The following is a 26415-nucleotide window of genomic DNA, read 5'->3' as shown; positions in this document are numbered from 1 at the left end:
GATATTATTTTTGTAACCTTGTGACCCTTTGCTTTCTGGTTCATTGGAAACAGCTGCACATGAGGAAGATCCTCACCTCTGTCCAGTGTTTCATTCTTCATTCTAGCAGAGATTCCACTTCCTGATTTTATTGGTTAGGATTTCTATTGTCTCCTCTCTCCTGCTGACTTTTTTCTCTCCCCTCTTTTGGTTTAGCAGTATTCCTTACAGTTAATGCTGCCTTCCTCCCCTTAATCCTTTTGTCATCTGCCATGCAGGCCTGGGGTCTGCTGTACTGCCAGGTGCTCCTATGTGGACCACAGCTGTGTTGCACATATATGTAGTGGGGAAACAACCCTTCATTGGAAAGTTAGCAGTTAAAGCAGGTGAAAAAGGCACTGTCCCAGATGATAACACAGAGGCAAGACATCACAACTTGCCATGGTTGTATCTGAATGTTACAGTAGAAACAGGTAAGAGAAAGCCGCCCCAGCCCTTAGCGTTGGTATTGGTATTTAGCACCATGGGAGTTCAATCTCCAGCTGTGCCTGAGCCCCCCTCCRTCTCAGCTAGAACCAGAGATTTGTTTGGAGGACGTCTGTCCCTGGATTGGGGAAGGGATAAGCTTGCTCCGTTCTGCAGCTGCCTGCCTGCTGAGGAGTTCTGCGCAGGGTTGGGAGTTGCTTACTGTGTTTTCTCAAGGCTGTGCGTAGCTCTCTGCTGCCCTCTCCTTGGSAGAGAGGCAGCAGGACACAAAGGCAGCAAGCCAGCCTGCAAAGCACCCGGAGAAGGGAGGAACATTGCTTGTAAGGCACCAGTAAATTGAGGCACCAGGAGCTGTCAAGACTCCAGCATGCTGTTCTCAGTATGAGAGGCCTGTCCTTTGGGAAAATTCAACCCAAGCAGATGGAGTAGGTTGATGGTGCAAGAGACAGCGGTGCAGGGAGACAGAGTGATTCGCTCAGCCATCAGTAGTCGGTGGCAGAAATGAGATGTTCTGACTCCTAGGCCAAGATCTGGCTTTTGGAGGCTGACGGCTCTTGGTGCCAGTGTATGGCCTGTGCTGGAAGTTAGTGTTTACAGAGAGCACCTGCTTGATCTCACTCGAAATGGGGAATCCTGCAGTTAACTTGCAGGTGGGTGGTTGTGACTTCTGAGGAGAGTCCTGATTTAATGTTCTTACACCTTTTTAAGAAGACATTTTCCCCAAGTGTTACTGATTTTCATGATGATGGGGGAGGTACAACATGAATTCTCAATAGAACTATCTCCTTTTGGAAAAATACTTGCAGACGCTGCTGAAAGGCAAAGATCTCTTGGACTTGCGGTTGCCTGCTTCAAACTGGACTGTGGAAGACATTGCCCGCTTCCTGTCAAAGCACCCAGAAGAGTTTGAGACAGCAAATGGCTCAGYGTACACCTGGGTGGATGCCTTTAATGAGACAGACAGGGCTGTTCAGACCATCTCCCGTTTCATGGAGGTGAGGCCATGCTGGCATGGGCGAGGAGCTGGGGTTGGGCAGCAGCTTGGGCTCCACACATGCAGTGGGGTGGCTCCAAGGAAGGAAAGGTTTATATTCTTCACTTTTTGCTCAGTAAATGGCCAGGCTTTAGTAGGGTTGAGTGCTGAGTGTTTTAGAAAATACGATTCATTTAGGTGTCTAAATATAGATGTGGGAACCTAACTTTAGGCCTTGCTCTTGAAGCTCTCACTTTGGCTAGTGCGTGTGGTTTCCCACCCAATTGTTAACGGATCACTGATCACAGCTACTCACTTCAGCAGCTCACATTTCTGTGTCGCATTTTAGCTGGGGCTGCAGGTGAAGCTAGAAGCTGCTTTAAGTTGAGGAAGATGTAGCAAATAGTGAAATTTACTCTGTTACTCAGCCATCTCAGCAGATGAGTGCACAGGGACAGGCCTCAGCCTGTCAGGGGCTTGGTCCAAAGTCCTTGGGAGTCTCTCCACAGACTTTTAGATCTTTTGGATCAAACCTTGTGTAGTGATAACAGAGAAAATAAGCCTCCATCTATGGAAATTGATGCTCAGATGGGATCCTGTAGGTACCACTGTGATGCCACCTAATCTCTTGTCTGGAAAATACGGTTGCTGGGGTCTTTCTCAGTGCTATCTCTTTGACTGGCAGGTGACCATCAAACAGGAAAGACTGACAGGTCTAGCAATTTGTTGGGCTACCATGAGCCCTTGCAAAATAATCCAGCATTGCAGCTTTTTCTTGAACACAGTATTAGCATTGCAGAGTTCTTTTTTCTCCCCCACCCCAAACTTAAACAAAGCACATTCTGGTTTGGTAACCTGAGCCCATAAACACRCATCCTGTCTGTAGTGTAACCAGAACTCCCTGGGCCTCCAAATCTGTCCCTGTTTAGTGTGTCAACCTGGACAAACTAGAGCCTGTGGCAACAGAAGTTCGGCTTATAAATAAGTCCTTGGAGCTGCTGGATGAAAGGAGGTTCTGGGCTGGCATTGTCTTCACTGAAATAGCTCCTAACAGCATAGAGCTCCCTCATCATGTCAAATACAAGATACGCATGGACATTGACAATGTGGAAAGGACCAACAAGATCAAAGATGGGTAAGTGCTGATTGGCTGCTATAGGAGCAGTCTCTCATGGGTGCTGAGCTGGCTAAGGATTTCTAATTGAAGGGTCTCATTCTGTCGGCTCAGGTACTGGGATCCTGGTCCCCGGGCTGACCCCTTTGAGGACATGCGCTATGTTTGGGGTGGCTTTGCCTACCTGCAGGACGTGGTGGAACAGGCCATCATCAGAGTGCAGACAGGCACAGAGAAGACGATGGGAGTTTATGTGCAGCAGATGCCCTATCCGTGTTACGTGGATGACATGTAYGTATGCAGGCTTTGTTGAAAGCTCCCAGGAGTGTGGTGGCTTTGGAGGCATGGGCTTTTCTTGCTACTCAGAGGTGGATGAGCATGTCCCTACAATCAGTGTGGGAGCAGATCTCTTTAGCCTCCCTAATCCCTCATATTAGTGCTTCATTGCACTAATTGCACATCGCACTGAAGTTTTAGTGATACTTGTGGAACCATTCCCCAGAAAGTTCTGTGCAGCACTTAGGTACAGGGTGGAAGGATAACAACAGCAATGTGTTCCTGACGTGTTCCTCTATTTCCAGACCTGATACAGTCAAGGGTAGCACACTGGGGAAAAAACAGAGAAAGAGTGGAAAGAAGACAGTTGAGAGTGGTCCCCAGATAAGACAGCTCTTTGCACCTGCTCTTTTACTGAGCTGGAATTGCAGCTCCAGCTCCTGCTCTGGGCCGATAGTGTGCTCTAGACCCACCAGTGTTGCCTCATGGTGAGGCACTGATCCTGTGTCATGCTCTGTACAAAGTTGCTTTCTGCAGTGAAGCCTTAGCCATCTCCTTCCTCTGCTAGAACTTGTGTTAAATCTGTAGGTGCATTGAAGTTTCTCACTTGCTGTTGTCCTGGCCCCTTTTCTTCCCACTGTTAGATTTCTGCGTGTCATGAGCCGCTCCATGCCCCTCTTCATGGTTCTGGCCTGGATCTACTCAGTGGCAGTGATAATCAAGGGTATCGTGTACGAGAAGGAAGCCCGACTGAAGGAGACAATGAGGATTATGGGCCTAGACAATGGCATCCTGTGGCTAAGCTGGTTCATTAGCAGCCTCATCCCTCTCCTGATGAGCGCAGGCCTCCTGGTTCTGATCCTCAAGGTGAGGTCACTGTAGTGGTCCCTCTCTTGCCCTCCAATCCTTGGCAGCAGCATCTAGAGCCTTACTAGCTTGCAGCCCACTAACCACAGATTTGTGTTGATGCTGTGGAGGAGGTGGTGGGTGTGGATTGGCCAGCAATCTTTTGGGAATAGGTTTTTGGGACTAGGGCTGAATTATTGAAAATGACAGGAGAGGCTGTAACAGATCCTCTTCAGAATATGCCTTTGTTCCTGCCCCACTCTGGGAAGGCTGCTGTACTGTGCCAGTTGTAGCAACCCCAGTCTCTGAGTTGCAGCTCTGCAAACTGCCTATATTGAAGAGTCCTTTCAAAGCCTGATGCACATCTTGTTCTCCTGCCAGATGGGGAATCTGCTGCCTTACAGCGACCCCAGCGTGGTGTTTGTTTTCCTCTCCATCTTCGCTGTTGTGACCATACTCCAGTGCTTCCTCATCAGCACTGTATTCTCCAGGGCCAACCTGGCAGCTGCCTGTGGGGGCATTGTCTACTTCACGCTGTACCTACCCTACGTGCTGTGTGTTGCCTGGCAGGACTACATCAGTTTCTCGCTCAAGATCTTTGCAGTAAGTCTTGAAGAGTCTGTCCTGGGCACTGGTACTCTGCCACTATGGCATTCAGCAGCTCTGTAGTCCAACAGTGGTATCTGAGGGGGAAGATAAGAGCCTGTATAAGAGCCTACCAAGGCAGGACTTAGTGAAGAAGCTGATAGGTTCTACCAGCTCAGTAGGTTCTATCTGGGAGGGTTTTGTTGGCTTCAGTAGGAGAAGTAATTCAGCCACATTAGGCTCCCTGAATCCCTGTATACCATGATGATGCTGAACTGCTAAACATGCAGGGCATTGTGAAGAAGGTGGTTTTGGTATGGTCAACAGAGATGAGGAGAGGCTGCAGTCAGTGATGGGATTTTAGAAGCAGAGTGCTGCAGTTGCATCTTGCCCTTCTGAAGTTTATAGTAGTTACGGTTCTTGGTTTCTGAGGTAGCACAATTTGCTATCCTTTTCTTGGAAGGAACAGGCTGGGTTCTTTCCTTTCTATAATATTTCTTATCTGTCTGGAGAGGGTTGTTGTTGATGATGGCTTCCTTCACATAAAAAATGCAAGGAGCAAGAGAAGGAATAGGGAAGCAAACTGAATTCTGAGTGTTARTCCAGCAGATACTTCAGACTCTCCCTTGCTTGCAAAACATAGAAGTAAAACTCAGTTGATCACTCCTTCTCTGTAAACTTAGTCACACTTTTGAGACCTTTGACTTTTCCTGTGAGGCTCTGGGCCATTTCCCATAGCCCAGGGAAGTTGATAGTTCAATACCTGTGGAAAACTTAATGCATGTTTATGCTTCCCATTTGCAGAGCCTGCTGTCTCCAGTAGCCTTTGGCTTCGGTTGTGAGTACTTTGCACTGTTTGAGGAGCAGGGAGTAGGTGTTCAGTGGGACAACTTCTTTGAGAGTCCATTGGAAGAAGATGGCTTTAGCATCACCACATCGGCTATCATGATGTTGTTTGACACCTTCCTATATGGAGTCATGACCTGGTACATTGAGTCTGTTTTCCCAGGTGAGATTTGCTTCTGGGTGAGCACTATGACATCTTATTTTTACGTGGATTCTCTGTTTTTACTCATTTTCAGGATGTTATATTGGGCCCATTTTTAGACAGAATTGCAGAAAGGTCACGGAGGAAAATCCTAGACCAGCAACACTATAGGCTGTTGCTGCTAATTGCTGTGACTGTTTCCCAGCCCGAGGACTGTGCCGCATTGTAGTGATGGCTAGGCTAGCTCAGCTAGAAGCTTTACTCTGTTTCAGCTGGTCCCTTCTCTGAACTGCTACTTCTGCAGACAGGGCTGAAGAAGAGGACTTGAGAGCATCAGCAGCACACAGGGGTGCTTAGCATACCTGCTAGCACATGTCCCCTAACACTAAAGTGAAATTTGAGAAAAGATTGCACTTATGTGAAGCACTGACTGTGTCTTCATTGAGGCAGATCTCCTTAGTCTTCCTTAACGTAGRTGGCTGCTAGGGGTGGAATATTTCCCTATCTATCCTAAAAGTTGACCTGAGAAAAGGGACCACAGTAACTGAGCTCATGCAGTGYTCTTCCCTATTTAGGCCAGTATGGGATTCCCAGACCCTGGTACTTTCCTTTCACGAAGTCCTATTGGTTTGGTGAGGAACCACAGGACATGCAACATCCTCATCCTGACCAGAAGGAGTCTTCAGAAGGTAAGTGCTGGACATACGGAGCCTTTTTGCAGTGAAGTGGTGGGGGTTTCTGTTTGAAAGCAGAGTCCAAGGGCCAGCAGGACCAGCATGAGTAAGGTCAAGTTGATCGAACTGGTCATTCCTTTGTCATTATCACATTTTTGACACATTGACTAGGTGGGTGTAAAAAGATAAACCCGGGAAGCACCTGGCCAGTGTGAGTGCAGGAAGGAAGGGTAGGTGGGTACTCCAGCCTTGTGGTGTTCAGGAGTCCTCCTGTTTTTGCTGGCCTTGGTGGCACCAATGCAATGCAAATGTCCAAACAAGGCCGATAAAGTGGAAAGAGCTAAAGGGCAATATGGGAGGTTCCTGTCCCAAAGGAAGAAATGTGGAAAGTTCTTCATATAGCTCATTACTCCGTGAATCTTAATAGACTGGGGGAATGTGTGTCACAACTGTGGTACAATTAAATGGCACTGGAAAACCTATCTTCCACTCCCTTTTGCTCTGTTTTACTTGCAGTGTACAAGGAGGAGGAGCCCATGCATCTGAGCCTTGGGGTTTCCATCCAGAAGCTAGTCAAGGTTTATCGTGATGGCAAGAAAGTTGCTGTAGATGGTCTCACACTGAACTTCTACGAAGGGCAAATCACTTCCTTTCTGGGACATAATGGAGCAGGGAAAACCACTACCATGTAAGAGCAGTGTAATGCTTTAAGGTGATGGGAGAAGTGGCTCCCAATCCTACTGTCCTCATCAGTATGGTACAGCTAGCTGTCCAGATGCAATGCGCAGAGCTAGGGTGGTCTGTTGATTTCAGTGGAGGTCTGCTGAGTTTATCCACCTGTGCAGCTGTCTCAGAAGGTACACAGATACAGGGGCATGAAATGCTCTGAACTGGAGGTACTGCAGGTTCGTATTGAGGTTGTGCCAGAATACATCTGCTGGCAGCATTTTTCAGTAATCCCATCTGTGATTCTGCTTTATCAGCATAAGGAAATGAATAGGGTCTGAAAGCATGGGAAGCTTTTAAGGAAAGGAAAAGATACTTCCTTTGAGTAGGGTCATGTGGGTGAGCTTTGATCACGGTGTTAAAGCCATGGGAGCTGGATTTTATCCATTAGTGAGATGTTTCTCAGGCTGGTTTCTTGATGTGGRAGTTCTCAGGGCTTCCGCCCGCTCATCATTCATTCCTGCTGATGTGTACAACARCCAGTTCCTAGGAGTGGAACCTGCTTATCTATTGTCTTTGTTGTTCAGGTCCATCTTGACTGGCTTGTTTCCTCCAACTTCGGGCACAGCCTTCATCCTGGGAAAAGATATCCGCTCTGAGCTCAGCACCATCAGGCAGAATCTGGGTGTCTGTCCACAGCACAACGTGCTATTCGACTTGTAAGTAGCATCCATGAGATGCAGGGCTGGTGATACACAGCAGACAGTTCAGTTAGGAGATACTAGTGTACTTTCGATTAAGACAGTGCTCTTTTTAGCTGTGTGTATGGTCTGAGGCAGCGGGATGGTGTCAGATGGTACAGGGACATTCGGTTTATAAATGGGGTCAAATGTACCTGTGAGTTATCAACAAGATCCTATACTTTCATCTTTCTCCTTTCTTTGAAGAAATATGTTCCACTCAGCTTAGCTAGGCCAAATGTTTTCACCTGCCTAGTGCTTTGGGACACTTTGCGTACCTTGTCAAGAACCTTTCAAGGAGCACCATTTATGTTGGTGCTGGACACCCACACTGAGTCAGGCCCAACCTGAACATACATAATCCCTAGTTACCTCCTGAAACCTCWGTCTTGAAAGATGTTTTCCCAGACAAACAAACATGCCTGCCTTAATTCAAGGGATGAATCCCAGCATGGTTATCTCAGCTATACTCTGAGTCTGCCTTGTTCCATAGGCTGACTGTGGAGGAGCACATCTGGTTCTATGCTCGWCTCAAAGGACTGCCAGAAAAGAAGGTGAAAGAGGAAATGGAGCAGATGGCAATGGATGTTGGTTTGCCTCACAAACTCAAAGCTAGGACAAGCAAACTCTCTGGTAGGTTCTGCTGCTTTTATGTTTCATTTTATGTTTCTTTTACCTCTTCTTGGCAGAGTTTGGCTTCAGTATTGAAAACTCTGAAATAGCTCATCACTGCTGCCTCTGACTTGCTTTCAGTAGAGAGGAATCTCTTCAGGACCTATTCCTGCAGCTCTGGCTGTAGATACCTGTGCTCTAGATTCTCAGAAATGGTTAGATCCCTGAGCTGGGGACTTGTTGCTGCTGGTTTTAAGATGCAATGTGATCCACATTTGGAAGAGTTTGCGTGACAGGGTTTACTGCAGTACAAGAAGAAGTGGGCTCCACTGGGGGAAAACTTCCAGCTGATTTATCCCCTACTCTGCAGGTTATGAGACCCTGTGGGGCCTGAAACACCAGCAGCACTTGATCTTATCAGTGTGCAATTCTGCTTTCTTTGGGAGCGATCAGTTTTTACCTTGCTGCATCAAGTGCTGCTCCCCTGCTCACTGTGTAGGTCTGAACACCTCTGTCTTGTTGTGTCTCTCAGGTGGCATGCAGAGGAAGCTCTCAGTTGCCTTAGCCTTTGTTGGTGGCTCCAAGGTTGTCATTCTGGATGAACCCACAGCTGGGGTGGACCCTTACTCTCGCAGAGGGATATGGGAATTGCTGCTGAAGTATCGACAAGGTAGGCATTCTTTTTCCTTGCTTCCAGTGAATGTGGTACTGAAAACAAAAGGAAATCAGTCTGTGATTTATGACTGCTTGGGGAGCTAGCACGTTCTCAAGATAGCCATGTGTCTTTGCAAATCTGTTGTTGCCTAGGTTGAGGGTAGCAGCAAAGATCGTGAGGGACACGTGCTCTGATCACTCACTGACTCGCCCTCCTTTCTTACTGTGTTCATGTCAGAGTGCTCGTGAACAAGCCAGGTTCCTCACTGGGCTGTGAGAGTATCTAAGATCAGAAATCCCTCCTCACTGTGTTGCAGAGTCCCTCTTGCTCTGTGCAGCCATGTTTGCTGATGTGAGACCAACTTGCTTTAGCTAAGCATGAGAAGAGCATGTGGAGAGTGGGGAGAATCCCGACTGTGACATCCCTGTGAACCTTTTCCATCCCCAGTACAAGACAGACATGGAGCTACTGGAGAGAGTCCAGCRTAGGGCTACGAAGATGATCAGAGGGCTGGAGAATCTGCCCTATGAGGAACGGCTGCGAGAGCTGGGCCTCTTCAGCCTGGGGAAGAGAAGCCTGAGGGGGGATCTTATCAATGTGTACAAGTACCTGAAGGGAGGGTGTCAAGGGGATGGGGACAAACTCTTTTCAGTTGTCCCATGTGACAGGACAGGAGGCAGTGGACACAAACTGAAGCACAGGAAGTTCTGCCTGAGCGTGAGGGGGAATTTCTTCCCTGTGAGAGTGACAGAGCCCTGGCACAGGTTGCCCAGAGAGGTTGTGGAGTCTCCTTCTCTGGAGATCTTCAAGGCCCGCCTGGATGCAACCCTGTCTAACATGCTCTAGGTGTCCTTGCTTGAGCAGGGAGGTTGGACTAGATGATCTCCAGAGGTCCCTTCCAACCTCACTGATTCTATGATTCTATGATACTGTCAACCTCATTCAAAAGAGCCTAGACTTGTGGGATAAATCTCCCACCCGCCTTTATAGCAAGAGCTAGAGGACTGTGGCCTTTCCAAGCTTAGAGGCATGGGTGCAGTTAACTTACTGGCAGTGTCTTCCTTTGCCTGTTTCCAGGACGGACAATCATTCTCTCCACACACCACATGGATGAAGCAGACATTTTGGGGGACCGGATTGCTATCATTTCTCATGGCAAGCTGTGCTGTGTTGGCTCTTCTCTGTTCTTAAAGAACCAGCTGGGAACAGGCTATTATTTGACCCTGGTGAAGAAGGACGTGGATTCCTCTCTGAGCTCCTGTCGAAACAGCAGCAGCACAGTATCTTATCTGAAAAAGGTACTATCCACTTCCACTCATATTTGTCCTTCTCATTTGAAATCTTAGGCTTATAGGAAGCAGCAGGGTATAATGTGTTGAAAAGAAATCACTTATTCTGTAACTACATGTGATCTGAGGTAGTGCATATAAAAGCAAATCACTGTTTTTAAACTATTGCATGCGAAGAACACTTCCATTGTAGTTTCTCTTAATGTCATTGCTTCCAAGGTTGATTGGAAAGATAGGGAATAGAGTAAATACACCTTTTGTGAAATTGATTTCTATTACCATGACCTCTTACTTGTATTTAAACTCTTTGCAGTGGTATGTCACCTTTACATTTTAAGTCCTCTATGGAGTATCCAGCATACTGCACCATTTGATGAGTTCCAAAGAGAGTATAGCATCAGTTCCCTTTTTAATCAAACAGCAGAAACAATGATTGTCTTCTTTTTTGTGACCAGGATGATAGTGTCTCCCAGAGCAGCTCTGATGCTGGCCTTGGCAGTGACCACGAAAGTGACACCTTAACAATAGGTGAGGCCTGGAAAAAGAATCTGTGAGATTCAGTCTCAGTGCTAACATTTCTCTTTCTTTGATCTTGGACTATTGCCTTAAACTTGTTGTGCCCGTTTAGTTACAATCTTGGATAGACTGTGAAATTCATAGAGCTGATATTTTTAAATCCACAGATAGTAATACATTTTTCTTAGGAGCCATTTTGGGCTCATACTGACCTGAAATTTGATAGCTATCAAAGATAATGTGCTTGCTAAGCCTGTTGATAATATGTAAAGCTTTCTGTGAGCTTTAAATCCATGATGTGCAGGCCTCCTAATTTAGGAGAATTTGGTTCTCCTAAATTCTGCAAACAAAAAGAATAGCTAAATTCAGGTCCAAGCTTCTCCTAGACGTGGAAGAGAAACCAGTTTTTCCATGGAGATGTGCTAATTTCCAGAGATTTCCTATTTTCCATTCTTTCCTTCCATCAAACTTTTTCAGACCCTGAGCTCTCTATGTGATTCACAGAGTAAGAAGGTGAGTATCATCTCTTCCTTTGATTCTTCTAGATGTCTCTGCAATCTCAAATCTAATCACAAAGCATGTTCCTGAGGCTAAGCTGGTGGAGGACATTGGCCATGAGTTAACCTATGTCTTGCCATACAAAGCTGCTAAAGAGGGAGCTTTTGTGGAGCTGTTCCATGAAATTGATGACCGTCTCTCAGATCTTGGCATTTCCAGCTATGGCATTTCTGAAACCACTCTGGAGGAGGTGAGTGAGCTGAAGATCTATTTTAACTTAGACTAGGTAAAATAAATGATTGCAAAAACAAGAGCAAGACAGTCTTACTTTTTATTCTTGTTAGCATCTGCCTATTTATCTTGGGATAGGCAGCTCAGTGTTGTTCTCCAAATGATTCTCTTTGGCCCTCTGTCTGCGTGCTCAAAGAGAAACATTAAAACTTGAGAGGTAGTGTAGGAAGGCACAGTATCTCTCTAGCCAACTGGACTTCAGTGAGGTGCCATATGATGAAAGGCTGCAAACTGGCTCCTAATGACTGTGTGCAAGTCTGATGACTGTGTAACTTTGAGGTATTTGTTAGGGATACTTCATACTTCATTTTACTGAAAAGGTCTAGTTCAATACTGAAGACCTGCTTTTTGTAGGAACCCTTAAGCCACATCACCTCATTAGGGACACTTAGGATTGTTTTGTGTAACTTTATTACACCTTGTAAGTGCCCTTTCACTTATCACCCAAGTGTCAAGCACTTCATCCCAGATTATCTGAAATGACATTGAATTTCTTAACAGTATGAAGAAAGTTCAGCTAATGACTGCTGTCCCTTGTTTAGAAGGCCCTGTCTATAGCCTTCCAGTGGCTGCATAGCCCTTGCTGCTGTTATCTGCAGTTTGAAAATCTGATCTTTCTGATTTAGGAGACACAGGGGACAAGCTTCACAAAGATTCATACTCCAACATGGGTGGGCACATTAGTGCTGGCTAGAAGGACTGTAGACTTTCCTTCCTGTAGAAGGACTTGCCTTTGACTAGAAGGAAAGTAGAGATCCATGAATTTAGTAGCAAGGCTCTCCAAAGCATGGGAAGTAGCTTTTGTTTGAGATTTACTGAGAATTGACATTGGAAAGAGGGAAAGACCTGATATATACTTACCAACTGTACTATTAAAGGTAGCAGAGAAGCCACAAAATCCACACCTCCATCACCCAGGGACAAATCCCATGTTCTCTGTTCTCATGCTGCATCTGTTGGTCTTGGGCTCTGTCATGGCATTGCCCGAAGCAGTCCCTATAGTATTGCTCCACCTCTGATTTTCACTGACACTTACTGCCTTTCAGATCTTCCTCAAAGTGGCTGATGATAGTGGGGTGGATGCAGAAACCTCAGGTGAGTATAGTTGTCCTCTACAGCATCGAAGGGGACTTTGGGGGGGCAGTTGTCTCCTACACGGCATTTGTGTTGTTAAAGCACGTAGCTGACAAGGCTTAGTTATTTAGGATTAAAATCTCAGTCCAGAACATAACTCCTTGGAGAAGAAAGAGGTATATCCAATGAGGAGTGTTCCTGTTTTCTGTCAGTAGCTTTGAGCAGGTTGGTGACCTCTGTGTATAGTAGTATGACTATCTGTACAGTGACGCATGCCCAAATGTGGTAAATCCTATTCARGGTTGAACTGGAGCACTCCTGTGGTAGCATTTTTAAGGACTCAAAATATTTGTTATTAGTGTACCTAAAATTATGCTGGTATTACTGTTATCTTCCATTGACTCAGTGGTAACATGTTTACTTCATAAGAGGGGAGAGTTTCTAGTTTCTGAGTGTATCATGACACTACTGTGCGCTCTGACAAAAGGAAGAGCTCTTTGACAGGGTTAGTCCAGAGTTCGGACCCACCAGCTTTTTCTCTTTGCTCTGAGAGTGGCTCATTGCCCTGAGTGCGCAGGCCAACATTTCCGGATAAACTAATACTAGCAATTTGTGCTTGGTTTCACATGTATCGTAAGCAAGCATTTTCTTACTGAGAGCAGCCTGCCTGCATGGCTAAATAGAAAAAATAGAGTATGTGTAGTGTTGTCCAGGAAGAAGCTTCTAGGAGAACAGCAAAAAAATGGTGCACAAGACGCATGATCTGTTGCTAAATGGCAGCGTTGGTTTTAATTTTTCGTGCACTGGAATCACTCCAGCCTAGCTCCTCAGTTTGCAAATGGGGTCATACAGAACGGAAATTATATTGCTTTGCTCTGGGACTAAGTGGAGCCTGAAGAGGTTCATTATCATGATTAACTGAAACAGTTGATCTAACCATAACTGCATTATCGTCTTCAGATGGCACCCTGCCAGCCAGGAGGAACAGGCGTGTGTTTGGAGACAGACAGAGCTGCCTTCGTCCATTTACAGAGGATGATGCGTTTGACCCTAATGATTCGGATGTAGATCCAGGTATTGCTGTGACTCAAACCTACTTTTCTCTTGTGGACACTCTTTCACATTATAAATAGTGCTGATCATGAGGCTGAGACTGCCGAAGGAGTGGCAGCGTTTTTGCATTTAGAAATCGTGGGCAGTGTGGTATCTACAGCCTACACATCCCAAGGCTTGGAGAGAGAATGGTAAAATACATGTGAGAGAGTCTCTGTTGCCCTCTCCCTTCACTGTCGTCTTCTCAGACAGGTGAGAGTAGCTGCTCCCACCATTGCCCCATGTCTCCAGCAAACAAGTGGCCAGGAAACATCTTGCGAGTGTGTGAGGGTCATTTTTTCCTCATTGCCAGCAGAGTCCAGAGAGACTGACCTTCTTAGCGGGATGGATGGGAAGGGCTCCTACCAGATGAAGGGTTGGAAGCTCACCCAACAGCAGTTCGTGGCTCTCCTGTGGAAGAGGTTGCTCATCGCCAAGCGAAGCCGGAAGGGCTTCTTTGCTCAGGTGAGAGCATCRGGCATGTGCAGRGTCCCATGGCCAGAATGTCTTTGGRCCTTGTGTTAAGTTGAGGGTTGAAGGTGGCCAGGAAACCTCAAGACAACTCAAGGCCTTAAAACTGATCTTCACCCATGTCAGCAAAAGGAGGCCTGTGCAAGTTTTTTATCTTTGTTTTTGTTGTTGAGACAGTGAGAGAGAGAGAGAAAAGAATTAGAAAGGAAAAAGAGAAAGGAATTAGATGATAGCCATATTGTTAGAGCACTCGTGGGAAGGATGTAATTAAAGTTTGAATCCAAACTCTGCCTTTGAGAGCAGCAATTGGACCTGAATCCTCTATATCCCCCCAAAGTGCCCTGATTGCATGCCAGGATAAGTCTGTCTCGGTGTCTAGAGATGCCTTGATAAATAGTAAAAGCCTTTCCTGGGAAACTGTGATAAAAGTCTTGACCCATTAAATGGCTCACCTGAAGCTGCTGATACTCCTGGAAATACTCACTGTAAAGAAAGTTTGCTCTCCCTTTGCAATTTCAGATTGTGCTGCCAGCTGTGTTCGTGTGTATTGCTCTCATGTTCAGCCTGATTGTTCCTCCCTTTGGGAAGTATCCCAGCTTGGAATTACAGCCCTGGATGTATGATGAGCAATATACTTTTATCAGGTACATTTCTTGTAGCCAAGATATGGTGCTAAATACTACAATTCTTTTCTTTTCTACTAACCTTTAGTATGATCTTTACCAGATTATTTAAATTTGTTTTTGTGCCTAGCTCCAAAGCACAATTGAACAGAATCCTTTTGTTACCTTTTTAGACCTTTAAACGCCAGCTATAACCACTAGCAATACCCATTTCTGAATGGTGGTAGGACTCTGGTAATACTTTGCACAAAGATAAATGACGTCTAGGAGTGTGTTTGTGCGCACAGCCCAACTGTTCGGCAGAGGAAAATCTCCAGTTATTTCCCTTTCTGGAACTTTTTCTCCATGCTCTGAGCCTTGCTCTCCTGCTGTTTTTGCTGTGTGTCCATTACCCAATGACCTGATGGTATTTCTCTGCTGCGCTTGTAGCAATGATGCTCCAGATGATGCAGGCACTCAGAAGCTTTTGAATGCACTTCTCAATAAGCCTGGCTTTGGGACACGCTGTATGCAAGGACATACCATCCCGTAAGTAGAACTGCAGCCTGGGAAGGACCAATCCTGGCTTCTGATGACCCTGTAGACTTAGCTTCAGGGGATGCTACTCATGCATGATCAGGGCAGGCTTTAAGCCAAAAGGATTGCAAATTGATTTATTTTTTTCTGCTTGGGAGCCTTCTAGAAAGCCAGCATGCCAGTACCCAGCATGTTGAGAGAGCAGGGTCTGAGAACAAGCCTTGAATAAGAGAGGTGGAGAGGGGGCAGAAGTCTCTTGCTCGAGTTACTGGTGTAGTCTAGAACATGGAAAAAGTCATGTTAGTCGGTGTTGTTCTCTGTAGCTRTTTGTGCTCCACAATCCTCTGTTTCTACCTGTGCTAGAAACCCTGGTCACCAGCCGCCACAAACTCCAGCAGACAGRGTAGAGAACCCGTGGGAGTGGGTATTGTTTCTTCACTCTGCCACTGGCTTGCTGCACGATTTTAGGCAAAGATAGGGAAGGGGGTGAGGGTGGGAGCCCCCAGCTCTGTCACTGGCCTGTGGAGGGGAAGTAAGCTGTGTCCTGCTGAGTGAGCACAGGAGCGAGGTCCCTCCACCCATGGGCACTGGTAGGAGGCTGCAGATTATCGACTTGTTAATGCTGCCTGAGGGAAATGCAGTATCCTGGTACTGCAGAGGTGTCATCCAAGAAATGGCTGCCTGCTGTGGGTTTCTCCCAGGTCTGGACACTGTGTTTTCTGGGCCTGGCTGAAATGAAGCACTTGACATGCCCTGGGAGCAATGAGAGAAAGSGGGCATTCAGCATTACCTGGTGTTGACCAAACTCGCTCTCTCTTACCCCAGTAGGAGCTTCTGTTAGAAGCTGTAGGACCCAGTTTGTTTTTCTTGAGCTGTTTGTTTCCATTAGCTCAGGTTCCTTTGAAAGTCAACTGCATATCGCGGCTTCCACTCCTCTCAGGGAACATGGTTTCTGTTATTAAATGGCATATAAGCAAAGGCTGTCACAGTTGTTTTAAAAATACACATTTGCCTTTGGTCTTGACTCTGTCCTGACACAGAGACACTCCTTGCACTGCTGGGCAGAAGGAATGGACCATGGCTTCGGTCCCAGACTCCGTCCTGGACATCTTCCTGAAGGGCAACTGGAGCATGGAGAACCCCTCCCCATCATGCGAGTGCAGCAATGAGAAGATCAAGAAGATGTTGCCTGTTTGTCCCCTTGGTGCAGGCGGGCTGCCTCCCCCACAGGTAGGAGAGAGTTCAGATGGTCCTGCAGGGAGGAACATTCCTGCAGAGCAAAGAGGCTGGCCATGATTGTGTGTGTAGCACTGAGCACAGTTCATCTGACTCAGCGTCTGCATTTTCTGACTGATGTTTTTCTCTGTTTCTCTGGTGACATCAGCGAGAGCAAGACACTGCTGACATCCTCCAGAATCTGACAGGCCGCAATATATCGGACTATCTAGTGAAAACCTATGCACAGATCATTGGGAAAAGGTACCTGTTGAACATACCCTTCCCTCCCCACGATAAGCAGCTTGCCATCAATGGGATGTTGCACTGCTCAGGCAAAAAAAACCCTTGGGCAGCCCAAACTTTTCAGCAATGGTTCGAACTCCCTTGGCTCCTAGGACTATGCTGATCCACAGCTCAGGCGTGTTTCTGCCTAAAGCAGTGGCAGCTCTCAGGGGATGTCTTGGAGCTTGTAGGCGGAGTGAGGGGAAAGTTTGGAAGGAAAGTCCAGTGATTATGTCAGAGAAGAGTGGTGGGATATATGCCTGGTGTGAGGTGATATTGCATTTTTTTCCCCAGGAATGTTTCTGCAGTGTTGGTGGGTCTGCCTGTCCTCTTGCTTGATGTATAATATATCTTCTTTCTTTTCTGTCTCCACAGCTTAAAAAATAAGATCTGGGTGAATGAGTTCAGGTGAGTTACTACTTTTTCTTCAGCCTGTCTGTATCTGCTAGCTTTTGAGCATTGCATTCAGGTCAAGCACCACCCAGCCCCACACACCAGCACAGTTGGTTGTAAATAATTTCTTTTGATGAGAACTGAAGCCTGTACAGAAATCTCAAAATCATGATGAATTTCTCACAAAGTCTGGAGAAAATAAGCACTAGAATAATTGATGGCTCCCAGTTGTTGAGTGTTTGGTAGCAGTTCTGAGAATAAACTGGGACAAACCCAGGGCCCATGACTGCAAAGCCTGCCTGCCTTGCAGAGTGAGTAGAGCAGGCTTGCAGGACCAGCTTGCAAATACTCTGTGATGGGAGGTGCTTTTCACTAAGCAAGGGCAAAAAACAGGGGGATTTCCTGCTGTTCCCACACAGGGAACACTAGACAGCCACATTCATCAAATGCAATCTGTGCTGTTGCAGGCACCACACTAAGTAATCTCTTGCCTAAACTGGGTGTTTAACACCAGAAATAAGGAGTAGAAGACAGCAGAGCTAAGAGGCAGTGTGGGAAAGCCAAAACTAGCCATTTTTGTAAGAGTGGGGCCACTTGCTTTGGATATAGTGCAGGAAGATGAGAGATTTGAGAAGGGAGGAGAAGTGGCCTTTTCTGGAGGCCAGAGTGTATTCATATCTGTGCTTCAAACTCTATATCTACTGTCAGGTATGGTGGCTTTTCGCTGGGAGCCAGCAGTTCCCTCATGCTTCCTCCAAGCCATGAAGTCACTGATGCCATTAAACAAGTGAAGAAAATCTTGGAGCTAGCACAGGTAAGCAGCTGTCCCTCATAAACCCAGATTACACTATGGTGACAAAGTCCTATTACTTGAGAAATGACTTGGAAACTCTAAAATGAGAGGAGTGTGTATGTTACCAGTCCAGTGGCTTCTCTTCAGCCTCTTTGAGCTGAGGTTCCCAAGCTGGTGTTTGGGATTAGCAGAAGCGTTGGGGACCTGCTCAGCTGAGATTTGCACAGCCTACATTGGTGATGTGGATCTTGCCTGACGCCAGTTGCAAGTGAGTGAAGATTATGACAGGGAAGCATTCTATCTCAGGAAACTCAGGAGAAGTCTGGAAATCTGGAAGTCAGGAAATGATCTGTTGCCAGCTGCACTGAAACCTCAGTTCAGCCTTTCTGTGCTGAATTTATCTAGGCTCAGAAGAGAATTTGGGCCACTTTCTCCTGAATGTGCCTCCAGGCTGTAATGTCTCTGGAGGTAGCCCTCCTTGACAATAGCTACTGGGAAAAAAAAAGAGCAAACCTCTCTTACCATTGGGACTGCAGAGTGAATGGGGACAGAGAGAAGCTGCAGCTTCTTAGCCATGTTGTCCCCTCTGGCTTGGAGAGTCTAGACTGCAGAATGGAAAGAAACCTTTGTCAGAGCCAAGTAAAACACTGTGTTATCCCAGACTCCAGGACCTGCAGCAAAAGTTCTCTCAGAGAGGAAGTAACCATCTCTTTCGGTGMTGTTTGCAGGGAAGTTCTGGAGATCGGTTTCTCAGCAATTTGGCAAGTTTCATGAAAGGCCTGGATGCAAAGAACAACGTAAAGGTAAATGACTTTACCCCCACTGCTGTACCTGCTATTTGATGCTCTGGTAGCCTGGAGTTATTTTTCGTTAGCAGTGTTCAAGCAGTTTGCCTTGGCCAACTGTGCAGGTCAGAGCTGTTTGCATTTAAGTTATTTGCTTGCTAGAAGAGCAAATGCAACTTGTTTTCTTATGTAAAGTCCCCCAGATCCATTTCTCCTCTGGAGTCCAGCTGTAAGTCCCAGCAGCCAAAAGGATTTCTGTGCTGGATTAGTGCATCAGAGGCAGGGAGCATCGTCTTTCTTCTAGCAATGACTTCCGGTCATTGGTCAGACTGTATGGCCTGACCCTGAGCAAACTGTAGCTAGAAGGAAGTGGAACAAAATGATATATCTTCATTTGAGGAAGCGATGCTCTGAAGGGCTTAAGAACCTGTTGGGTAGCAGTTGTGTCTAGTGCCTTCCTGATGCTGATATGATGGTTTGCAGGTGTGGTTCAACAACAAGGGCTGGCATGCCATTGCCTCCTTCCTGAATGTGATAAACAATGCCATCCTCCGGGCGAACCTGCAGCAGGGCAAGAACCCCAGTGCTTATGGGATCACTGCCTTCAACCACCCCCTCAACCTCACCAAGCAGCAGCTCTCTGAAGTGGCCCTGTAAGTCCTGTTGCGAGCATGAGTGGTGACACATCATCAGGTGACACAGGGAATGTCATAGTCCCATTACAGACACATTGGTGGACAATCAGCAGCGCGTGTTATTTAGGCTCTACCATACTGACTTATTTGTTGTGGTTTGAGCAGGCTGTAGCACATATTGTTGAGCTTTTGCTGTTGAAYAGTGCTACTGTTAAACTCTAATACTTAGGCATTCCCATCATTGTGAACTGTAGTTTATCCCTGATCTCTCAAGGGGGCTGACAGACCCAAGCACAGAGACAACACTGGTTTAGCCAGGGCTTAGAAGTCACTGTTCCTGGTAGTTTGTGCAAACACGATCAGCTTTGTCAAACAGTGTACTGCATTGCTTTACCACCTCTGTGTTCTCTGGGCTTCAGTAATTTTCCTCCAGGGAGCTAGAGATGCTTGTAGCGAGGCTCTTCCTCATGATCACAGAGCTAAAAGGAACCTGTGTTTGCTGTATGAATGTGGCTCCCTATTTCTTACTACTGTGCAAGCTTTCTGCTATCTCTGAGCCCCTCTAAGCTCTCTGTAATTTTTAAGAACCAGCATAAACCCCTGATGTTCTCCTTGAGGAATTTCAACTGTGTAACCCCTCCTTTCTCTCTCAGCCATATCCAGAAAGGCTGCAGGAACCTGGACTCATCAGGGTTCCTGCTCTCTTGTTCCAGGATGTTAACACTTGACTAAAAGCTGTTGATGGGTCCTGTTCAGTTTTGTCCACTGTCCTACCCTAGGAGGCATGCAGTAATGCACAKGGCTTACTCTCTACCAGTGAGGCATTGACTAATCCACTACTGTCACAACCTAGCCAAGGGCTCATAAACAACAGGTACATCTTTCAGATCTAGCAGAGAATTGGAAGATGAGTGGCAGAGATATCTTTAAACTTAAAAAGTACATACATTAAGTGGTAAATAAAGTAACAGAGGGTGGTAAAAAGAAAGGCAGAAAGTGGAGTGTCATGCTTAAGTCATCAGCTGAAGATCTCCACGTTGTGGTGAAGTCTTTGAAATGCTGAAAGGCTGTGCAGGTTCCTGTTGTTATGCTGCTAGAGAACAATTCTGCGATTAACATGCCCTGGTGCTGTCATCCTTTACCCTGAAAAATAAGGGTAGCAGAAGGAGAGCCAATTTCTGCACTTCCCTGTATGAGCTGTCCTGCCTTATCTCAAGGGAGACAGCAGCAGCATACAAGCACTTGCTTCTGTTCTCTTTTGTGCAGGATGACCACGTCTGTGGATGTCCTTGTCTCCATCTGTGTGATCTTTGCCATGTCCTTTGTTCCTGCCAGCTTTGTGGTCTTCCTCATCCAGGAACGTGTCAGCAAGGCCAAACACCTGCAGTTCATCAGCGGTGTGAGACCAGTGATCTACTGGCTGGCCAACTTTGTCTGGGATATGGTAAGGGCTGGACTGCACCATATGATTAGGAGGTATGATTACTGAGCTGAGGGCTGGATGAGAGGCTGTTTCATGAAAGGCATGGTATCTTCCTCTGAGAACAGTTATGTCTGAGAAGGAATGTAGTTCCCTTTGGGATGGTCCATCTCCTGATGGAGCATTTCTTTCTCYGTGAAACTAGTCAGCTTTGGCATAAACCAGGGCAGCTACTACAGCTGTATCCAATGTTCTGTGGGCTTTTAGGCATGCATGCTATTTATAGGGTACTGGAAAGCAAACATTTTCTCCTTCAGTGTAAATATCATAGTGAGGAATGCATGATGTGACAGTACAGTTGGTGGAGGTTAGTGAAGGAACTGATATGTGAATCTGAGAACTAGTTATGCTGCTGAACTGCTAGGAGACCTTGAGCAAGGCTTTTCGCCTCTGTGTCTGTCAGTTTTGCCTGAAAACACTTGTCTTTTCATTTCCAGTAAGGCTGTCAGGACAGGGACTGTCCTCTGCTCCATTTGTGCATGTCCATTGCACTAAGGTGCAAAGTGCAGTTGGAGCTAATGGACACTACATAAATGTGGAGAATAACAACTGTGCTTACGCCTTCTGCATGTACTTTCTTAAGTCAGTGGTTCACTTGAATGGGATAATAAACATAGGTCAGAGGATGTGGGGTGGCTGTAAGCTCCATCCCCAGCATTTATTATATAACTTTAAATACCAGCCTTCTCAAATAATATTTTTCTGTAGTCACTTGTTCTGTTGTATACAAAGCAGGGTTGTGCAATTTGTGGTGTCCAAAACCTCTGTGAATCTACTGACTACCTCTAGAGGAACCAAAAAATGCATGTATAGTAGTACACTGTATGACACTCCTAAGATAGTCTCCCATTGAAAGCAGTTCTGAAAACACTGAAGAATGTTGAAAACCACTGGTTCAGGGAAGAAAGATACTTTTGATTTCATCTTCTGGAAACAAATGTGAAGCCATTGTCTTTCACCTTACAGTGCAACTACATTGTTCCAGCAACGCTAGTTATCATCATATTCATCTGCTTCCAGCAGAAGTCCTATGTGTCTTCCTCCAACCTACCTGTGCTGGCCCTTCTTTTGCTTCTGTATGGGTAAGGGACTTCTCACAAGCCTAACTGGGGAGGCAGTTAGACTTGGAAAATACTTGTCTGATGTTGCAGTTTTTCCTTTTGGCAGGTGGTCCATCACCCCTCTCATGTACCCAGCCTCCTTCGTGTTCAAAATCCCCAGCACAGCATATGTTGTACTGACCAGCGTGAATCTCTTCATTGGCATCAACGGTAGCGTGGCTACCTTTGTCCTGGAGCTCTTCACTAATAATGTATGTTTCACCATAAGCTTTTCACTGCCTGTGTCATCAATACCTGATTCCATGTTGGTGACACGTCGCCCTTAGCAGCCAGTTCCCCAGCAAAGCTAGTCTCCAGCTTGTATGCACAAATTAATGTAGGGGATTAAACTAAGTTCTAGTGGAAATGGGTTAAAGTCCATTTCAGCAATGTTCACTGAATGGTTGAGGTTGGAGGCTCCTCTGGAGATTTTCTAGTCCACCCTTACTGCTCAAAACGGAGTCAACTAAAGATGTTTGGCCAGAATCTTGTTCAGTAATGTTTTGAATATCTCTGAAGACAGAGACTCCACAGCCTACTCTCTGGGCAGCCTGTTTCAGTGTTCAATCACCCCTAGAGTAAAAAAGGGTTTTTTTCCTCCATGTTCTGTTTCGTTCGTATGTTTAAATGGGTTTTCCTGTATGCTCTTCATGAGAGACAGTCTCTGTCTACTACAGGCCATTTCAAGAATTAGATTTAGCTGCCATCAGTCATGCCTTCAGAGGTAGATACCTCTCCATTGACTGTGCTGGGAACTTACGCACCTCATGTTTTTTCCAAGACCAGATGTCTAATGAGGATGGTGCAAATTCCTCTCATCTCTGTATGCAACACACCTTCTCTGTATGCTTATCACACCTCATTTGATACATACTGCTGGGGAGTGCTCTATATGGAGGAGAGGTGAAGGACCCTGTGGGACTAACCTATCTGTTGAACCACAGTGTGGAGGGTGAGGAGGCAGTACCTGGCAATGATCCCTTCTGTGCCAAGGCTTGTCTTAGCTCAGTAAAAACATGAGCATGCTTGAAGATGAGTGACATATAAAAATAGAAACCCTTCTTCAGGCTGCTCTTGATCAAACCTGTGGGCTGGGTAGTTAACAAAGCCAACATGTGTTTGCTTGGAAATGAGAGACAAAAACTGGAAGAAAACAAAGGAGGAGGGCGGGGCATCACATACTGACTTGACATTAGCTAGGGAAGGTACTACCCACAGCCACTGAGATGGCCAGTCTGTGCAAGCACAGCCTTCTTCCTTCTCCTTAACCTGTGGCCCTTCTGCACATGTTCTTCATTTGCAGAGTGTGCCTTTTAGACTGTGAGCATTTGGAGGGATCTCTCTTTTGGTGCAGTTTGTTTGTATTAACAGTATTTTGAGCAGAGCAAGAACAGCACTGACTGTCCACAGGAGCCCTTGTACTGGCTCTTGGGGCAGCATTTGTAATCCTTGAGTTTTTGCTGGGTTCAGTGTTGCTGTGGTCATTCACAGCCCAGGTCACACTCAACAAATGCTGGCTGCTCCCTGCTGAGACGGCTCATTGGTGCTTGGTTTTGTCTTAACAGAAGCTGAACAACATCAATGACATCCTGAAGTCTGTCTTCCTCATCTTCCCCCACTTCTGCCTGGGGCGGGGACTTATTGACATGGTAAAAAACCAGGCTATGGCTGATGCTCTGGAGAGATTTGGTAAGTGAACTTGTGTAGGACAGACACAATGGCCTGAGCAGAACACAGAAAGGTCAAGTCTGCCCCATATGAGCACCACTTGCTCCTCTGAATTACCAGTAATTGAAGGTGCTCAGTTTGCAGCACAGAGATTTGATCAAAGCTAGCATGTCTTCACAGCTGTCCTATTCAGGTTGTTATGAGGCTTGGAAAGGTTCTGGCTGTTAGACCCCCAAAATTTTGAGTAATTAGGGGTATTAATTAAAAATATATAAGGTAAATTGCACGRATGAGATTATTAGGCTGAGCAGAAGTATGTGAGATTCTGGAGAGCTGGATTTTTTTCTGGGCTTTATGGCCAGTGCCAGGCATGAGTTTGGCAGACTGCAAACTCTCTTCGCCTGTGTCACTTATTCCTAAGAGCATGTGTCCAGTCTTGGCTTTGCTATAGTAAGAAGATACACACCTACCCACAACCGGGCCCATGTGTGGCCCACTATGTTCCTCCCATGCACCACTCTGCTGTTGCCTGAGAGCTCAGTATGGTGATCTCTGCAGGAAGAAGTGCAAGCCTATTGTTCTGGAAAAGTGACTGTGCTCTGTGTTTCACCTTGACAGGAGAAAATCGTTTTGTGTCCCCTCTGTCATGGGACCTCGTGGGGAGAAACCTCTTTGCTATGGCGGTGGAGGGCGTAGTCTTCTTTGTCATCACTGTGCTCATCCAGTACAGGTTCTTCATCAAACCCAGGTGGGTTGTTCTGCTCCAATTTACTATGGTAGACATGTTTTCCTTGTTGTCCGCCATGAACTATGAAGGCTCCATCTTCTTCTGTTAATGCTTCTTCATGTTGCCCTCTGCAGGCCTGTCTGTGCCAAGCTGCCTCCTGTGAATGATGAAGATGAGGATGTAACCAGAGAGAGACAGAGGATAATTAGTGGAGGAGGGCAGAGTGACATCTTGGAAATCAAGGAGCTGACCAAGGTTACAGCAATTTGTCTCCAAGTGTTTCTGGCACAGACCCATGCAGTCTGGCCTGGGCACCATTCACAGGAGTTTAGTGGGATCAAAACTGGAGCATGTTTGGATTGTTTAATAGGTATGGTTCCGCAGTTCTCTTTTCCACTGATGTTCTCATTTTTTTTTTTTGTTTTGTTTTCTGGTTTCAGATTTACAGAATGAAGCGAAAGCCAGCTGTTGATAGGATCTGTGTTGGAATCCCCCCTGGAGAGGTAAGATTATTTGTCAGACTCCTTGCCTTGCTATTACAGTAGTATTGAAGAGCAACAAAAAGGATGGAGTAGAATGAGATCAGAGACAAATGATCGGCTTACAGTGAAGAGAATGGACTGGTAGTTTAAGCAGTTTCTCTGTCAGTCCCTCTCTTAATTTAAAGATGATACTGAATTTCTCAGTGTCTAGGACCAGAGGCTAAATAATAGCACCCTCCAGCATTTGGCACAGATGCACTGTGGTGGCACTACAACAGTACCTGGGCTCACAACAGTGGCAGCGTGTTCCATTTAGCTCAGTTGGGAGAGCGCAGTTCATTCCTTCTCCCAGTCTAAAGATTTGTGCTTGAAATGAGAGACTGGAAGTTTGTTCTGAAAATGAAGAGGAACCTTTGAAAGCTGTGGGAATTCAGTCTTCTCTTGATTCCCTCCAACTGTCCTGGGGGTTGAGCTTGTTCCCTCCTCTTACACATCCGTCAGTGATGAAAACTCTGCAGACAAATCCTTTTCTCAGACACACTGTGTTCTTCTATATCCCCAGTGCTTTGGGCTCCTGGGAGTAAATGGTGCTGGCAAGTCATCCACTTTCAAGATGCTAACTGGTGATACAGATGTGACAGGAGGAGAAGCTTTCCTCAAAGGAAACAGGTGAAAAACTATGCATCTTTCCTCTGCTGTGTGTCAGGTAAAATCCTTGGCTGTTTTCTCCTCCAGGTTTCACAGCCTTTGTTCCACTTTTAGCAGGAATAAAAACTGCCACACATTTGCCTTTTTGAACTCTAGGCATTTGCTTCAGCCCCTTACAGAGCTTGGTAAAACACAGTTGCTTTTGAAAATAGATTTAATCCGACAGTCACTTTTGAATACCTGCACCCATCATGTTTAAAGGTCATATTTTAAGACAATTAATTTGGCCCATACAGACTTTTAGAATCCCAAATTTTTTTAGTCCAAGGATTCTAAAACTACCAATTCAGCTTCTTCCTTTCATTACCTAAAATGGCAGGGCGCACTTTATAAAATCCTAACAAAGGTAGTTTTTCTCTTGCAGTATCTTGTCCAACATCCAAGAAGTCCACCAGAACATGGGCTACTGTCCACAGTTTGATGCTGTTAATGAATTGCTGACAGGGCGAGAACACCTGGAGTTCTTTGCGCTCTTGAGAGGAGTTCCAGAGAAAGAAGTCTGCAAGGTAAAGGAGAWGGAGAGCATAGATTGCCCCCATGACCCTTAATTCCCACTAACATGCACCCTCCCTGAGCATACACACAGTGCAGTGATGGTCTAGGCAGCTGATGAAGRTATCAGCTGGTGAAATATGACCCCCTTTTCTTCCAGGGCAAACTAAAGTTGTGTCCTTGATTTTTTTTTTTTCAGTGATGCCTAGCAAAGTGTAGCAGATGGAAGGGCAGATATTTTAAGCCATGCATTCCCGCACCGGATGCACTTTCTCATCAAACAGTTTTTTCCTGTAGAAGTTTAAGGGTTGGGGAGCTGCAGTTAATACTAAGCCTCATTTACTGCCAAGAGCTAATTCCCTGAAGTAACAGGGAAAAACATAAACCTCACAGTGGCTGTCGTATCTTTCCGAGTGATCCCACTGTATCATTAAAGTACTGCTATTTCAACATCCAGCATGGGGTTACACTGAAGAGTCTTTAGGCCGTTAGTAATGATCACTGCTGGTGTCGTATAGTTCCTGCATGGTGCTTCACTGAGCTAACAGCAGTTTTCACCATCTCTATCCTGGGCACAGTAGAACATGAACTGCTGTAGAAAGGAAAGTGACATCTGCAGCCCCTGCTTTAGAAGGTGCCTATGGGATGCCCAGGTAGTGAGAACCCCTCTACAAGATTAGTGATGART

At 46.0% G+C, this 26415-nt stretch overlaps 1 protein-coding gene across 3 annotated transcripts in view; it reads left to right on the top strand.

Annotated features, from left to right (window-relative positions):
- The window catches only part of ABCA1 (ATP binding cassette subfamily A member 1), an 81458-nt gene that overhangs the window by 48999 nt on the left and 6044 nt on the right, over positions 1-26415 (top strand). Inside the window, exons 11-44 of one of the 3 annotated variants that reach the window (XM_085317776.1) lie at positions 1272-1460; positions 2368-2573; positions 2667-2843; positions 3473-3695; positions 4056-4277; positions 5064-5268; positions 5823-5936; positions 6438-6609; positions 7175-7306; positions 7821-7960; positions 8472-8609; positions 9672-9892; positions 10339-10411; positions 10945-11147; positions 12235-12283; positions 13223-13336; positions 13671-13819; positions 14345-14469; positions 14878-14976; positions 16005-16194; positions 16349-16443; positions 16840-16872; positions 17566-17671; positions 18379-18453; positions 18919-19088; positions 20337-20514; positions 21517-21632; positions 21718-21862; positions 23216-23339; positions 23937-24066; positions 24180-24300; positions 24486-24548; positions 25090-25196; positions 25600-25741. In XM_085317776.1, the coding sequence (XP_085173902.1) occupies positions 1272-1460; positions 2368-2573; positions 2667-2843; positions 3473-3695; positions 4056-4277; positions 5064-5268; positions 5823-5936; positions 6438-6609; positions 7175-7306; positions 7821-7960; positions 8472-8609; positions 9672-9892; positions 10339-10411; positions 10945-11147; positions 12235-12283; positions 13223-13336; positions 13671-13819; positions 14345-14469; positions 14878-14976; positions 16005-16194; positions 16349-16443; positions 16840-16872; positions 17566-17671; positions 18379-18453; positions 18919-19088; positions 20337-20514; positions 21517-21632; positions 21718-21862; positions 23216-23339; positions 23937-24066; positions 24180-24300; positions 24486-24548; positions 25090-25196; positions 25600-25741 (4746 nt within the window). Of the gene's footprint in view, positions 1-1271; positions 1461-2367; positions 2574-2666; positions 2844-3472; positions 3696-4055; positions 4278-5063; positions 5269-5822; positions 5937-6437; positions 6610-7174; positions 7307-7820; positions 7961-8471; positions 8610-9671; positions 9893-10338; positions 10412-10944; positions 11148-12234; positions 12284-13222; positions 13337-13667; positions 13820-14344; positions 14470-14877; positions 14977-16004; positions 16195-16348; positions 16444-16839; positions 16873-17565; positions 17672-18378; positions 18454-18918; positions 19089-20336; positions 20515-21516; positions 21633-21717; positions 21863-23215; positions 23340-23936; positions 24067-24179; positions 24301-24485; positions 24549-25089; positions 25234-25599; positions 25742-26415 lie in introns of those variants that run through there. The other 2 variants (XM_085317767.1, XM_085317784.1) reach the window with 2 other exon arrangements.

Source organism: Rhea americana, unplaced genomic scaffold (assembly GCF_003343005.1).
Source record: "Rhea americana isolate MKP2758 unplaced genomic scaffold, rheAme1 scaffold_115, whole genome shotgun sequence".
Lineage (NCBI taxonomy): Eukaryota > Metazoa > Chordata > Aves > Rheiformes > Rheidae > Rhea > Rhea americana.
Note: the sequence above shows the minus strand (reverse complement) of the source record. Positions and strands in the feature narration are given on the sequence as shown.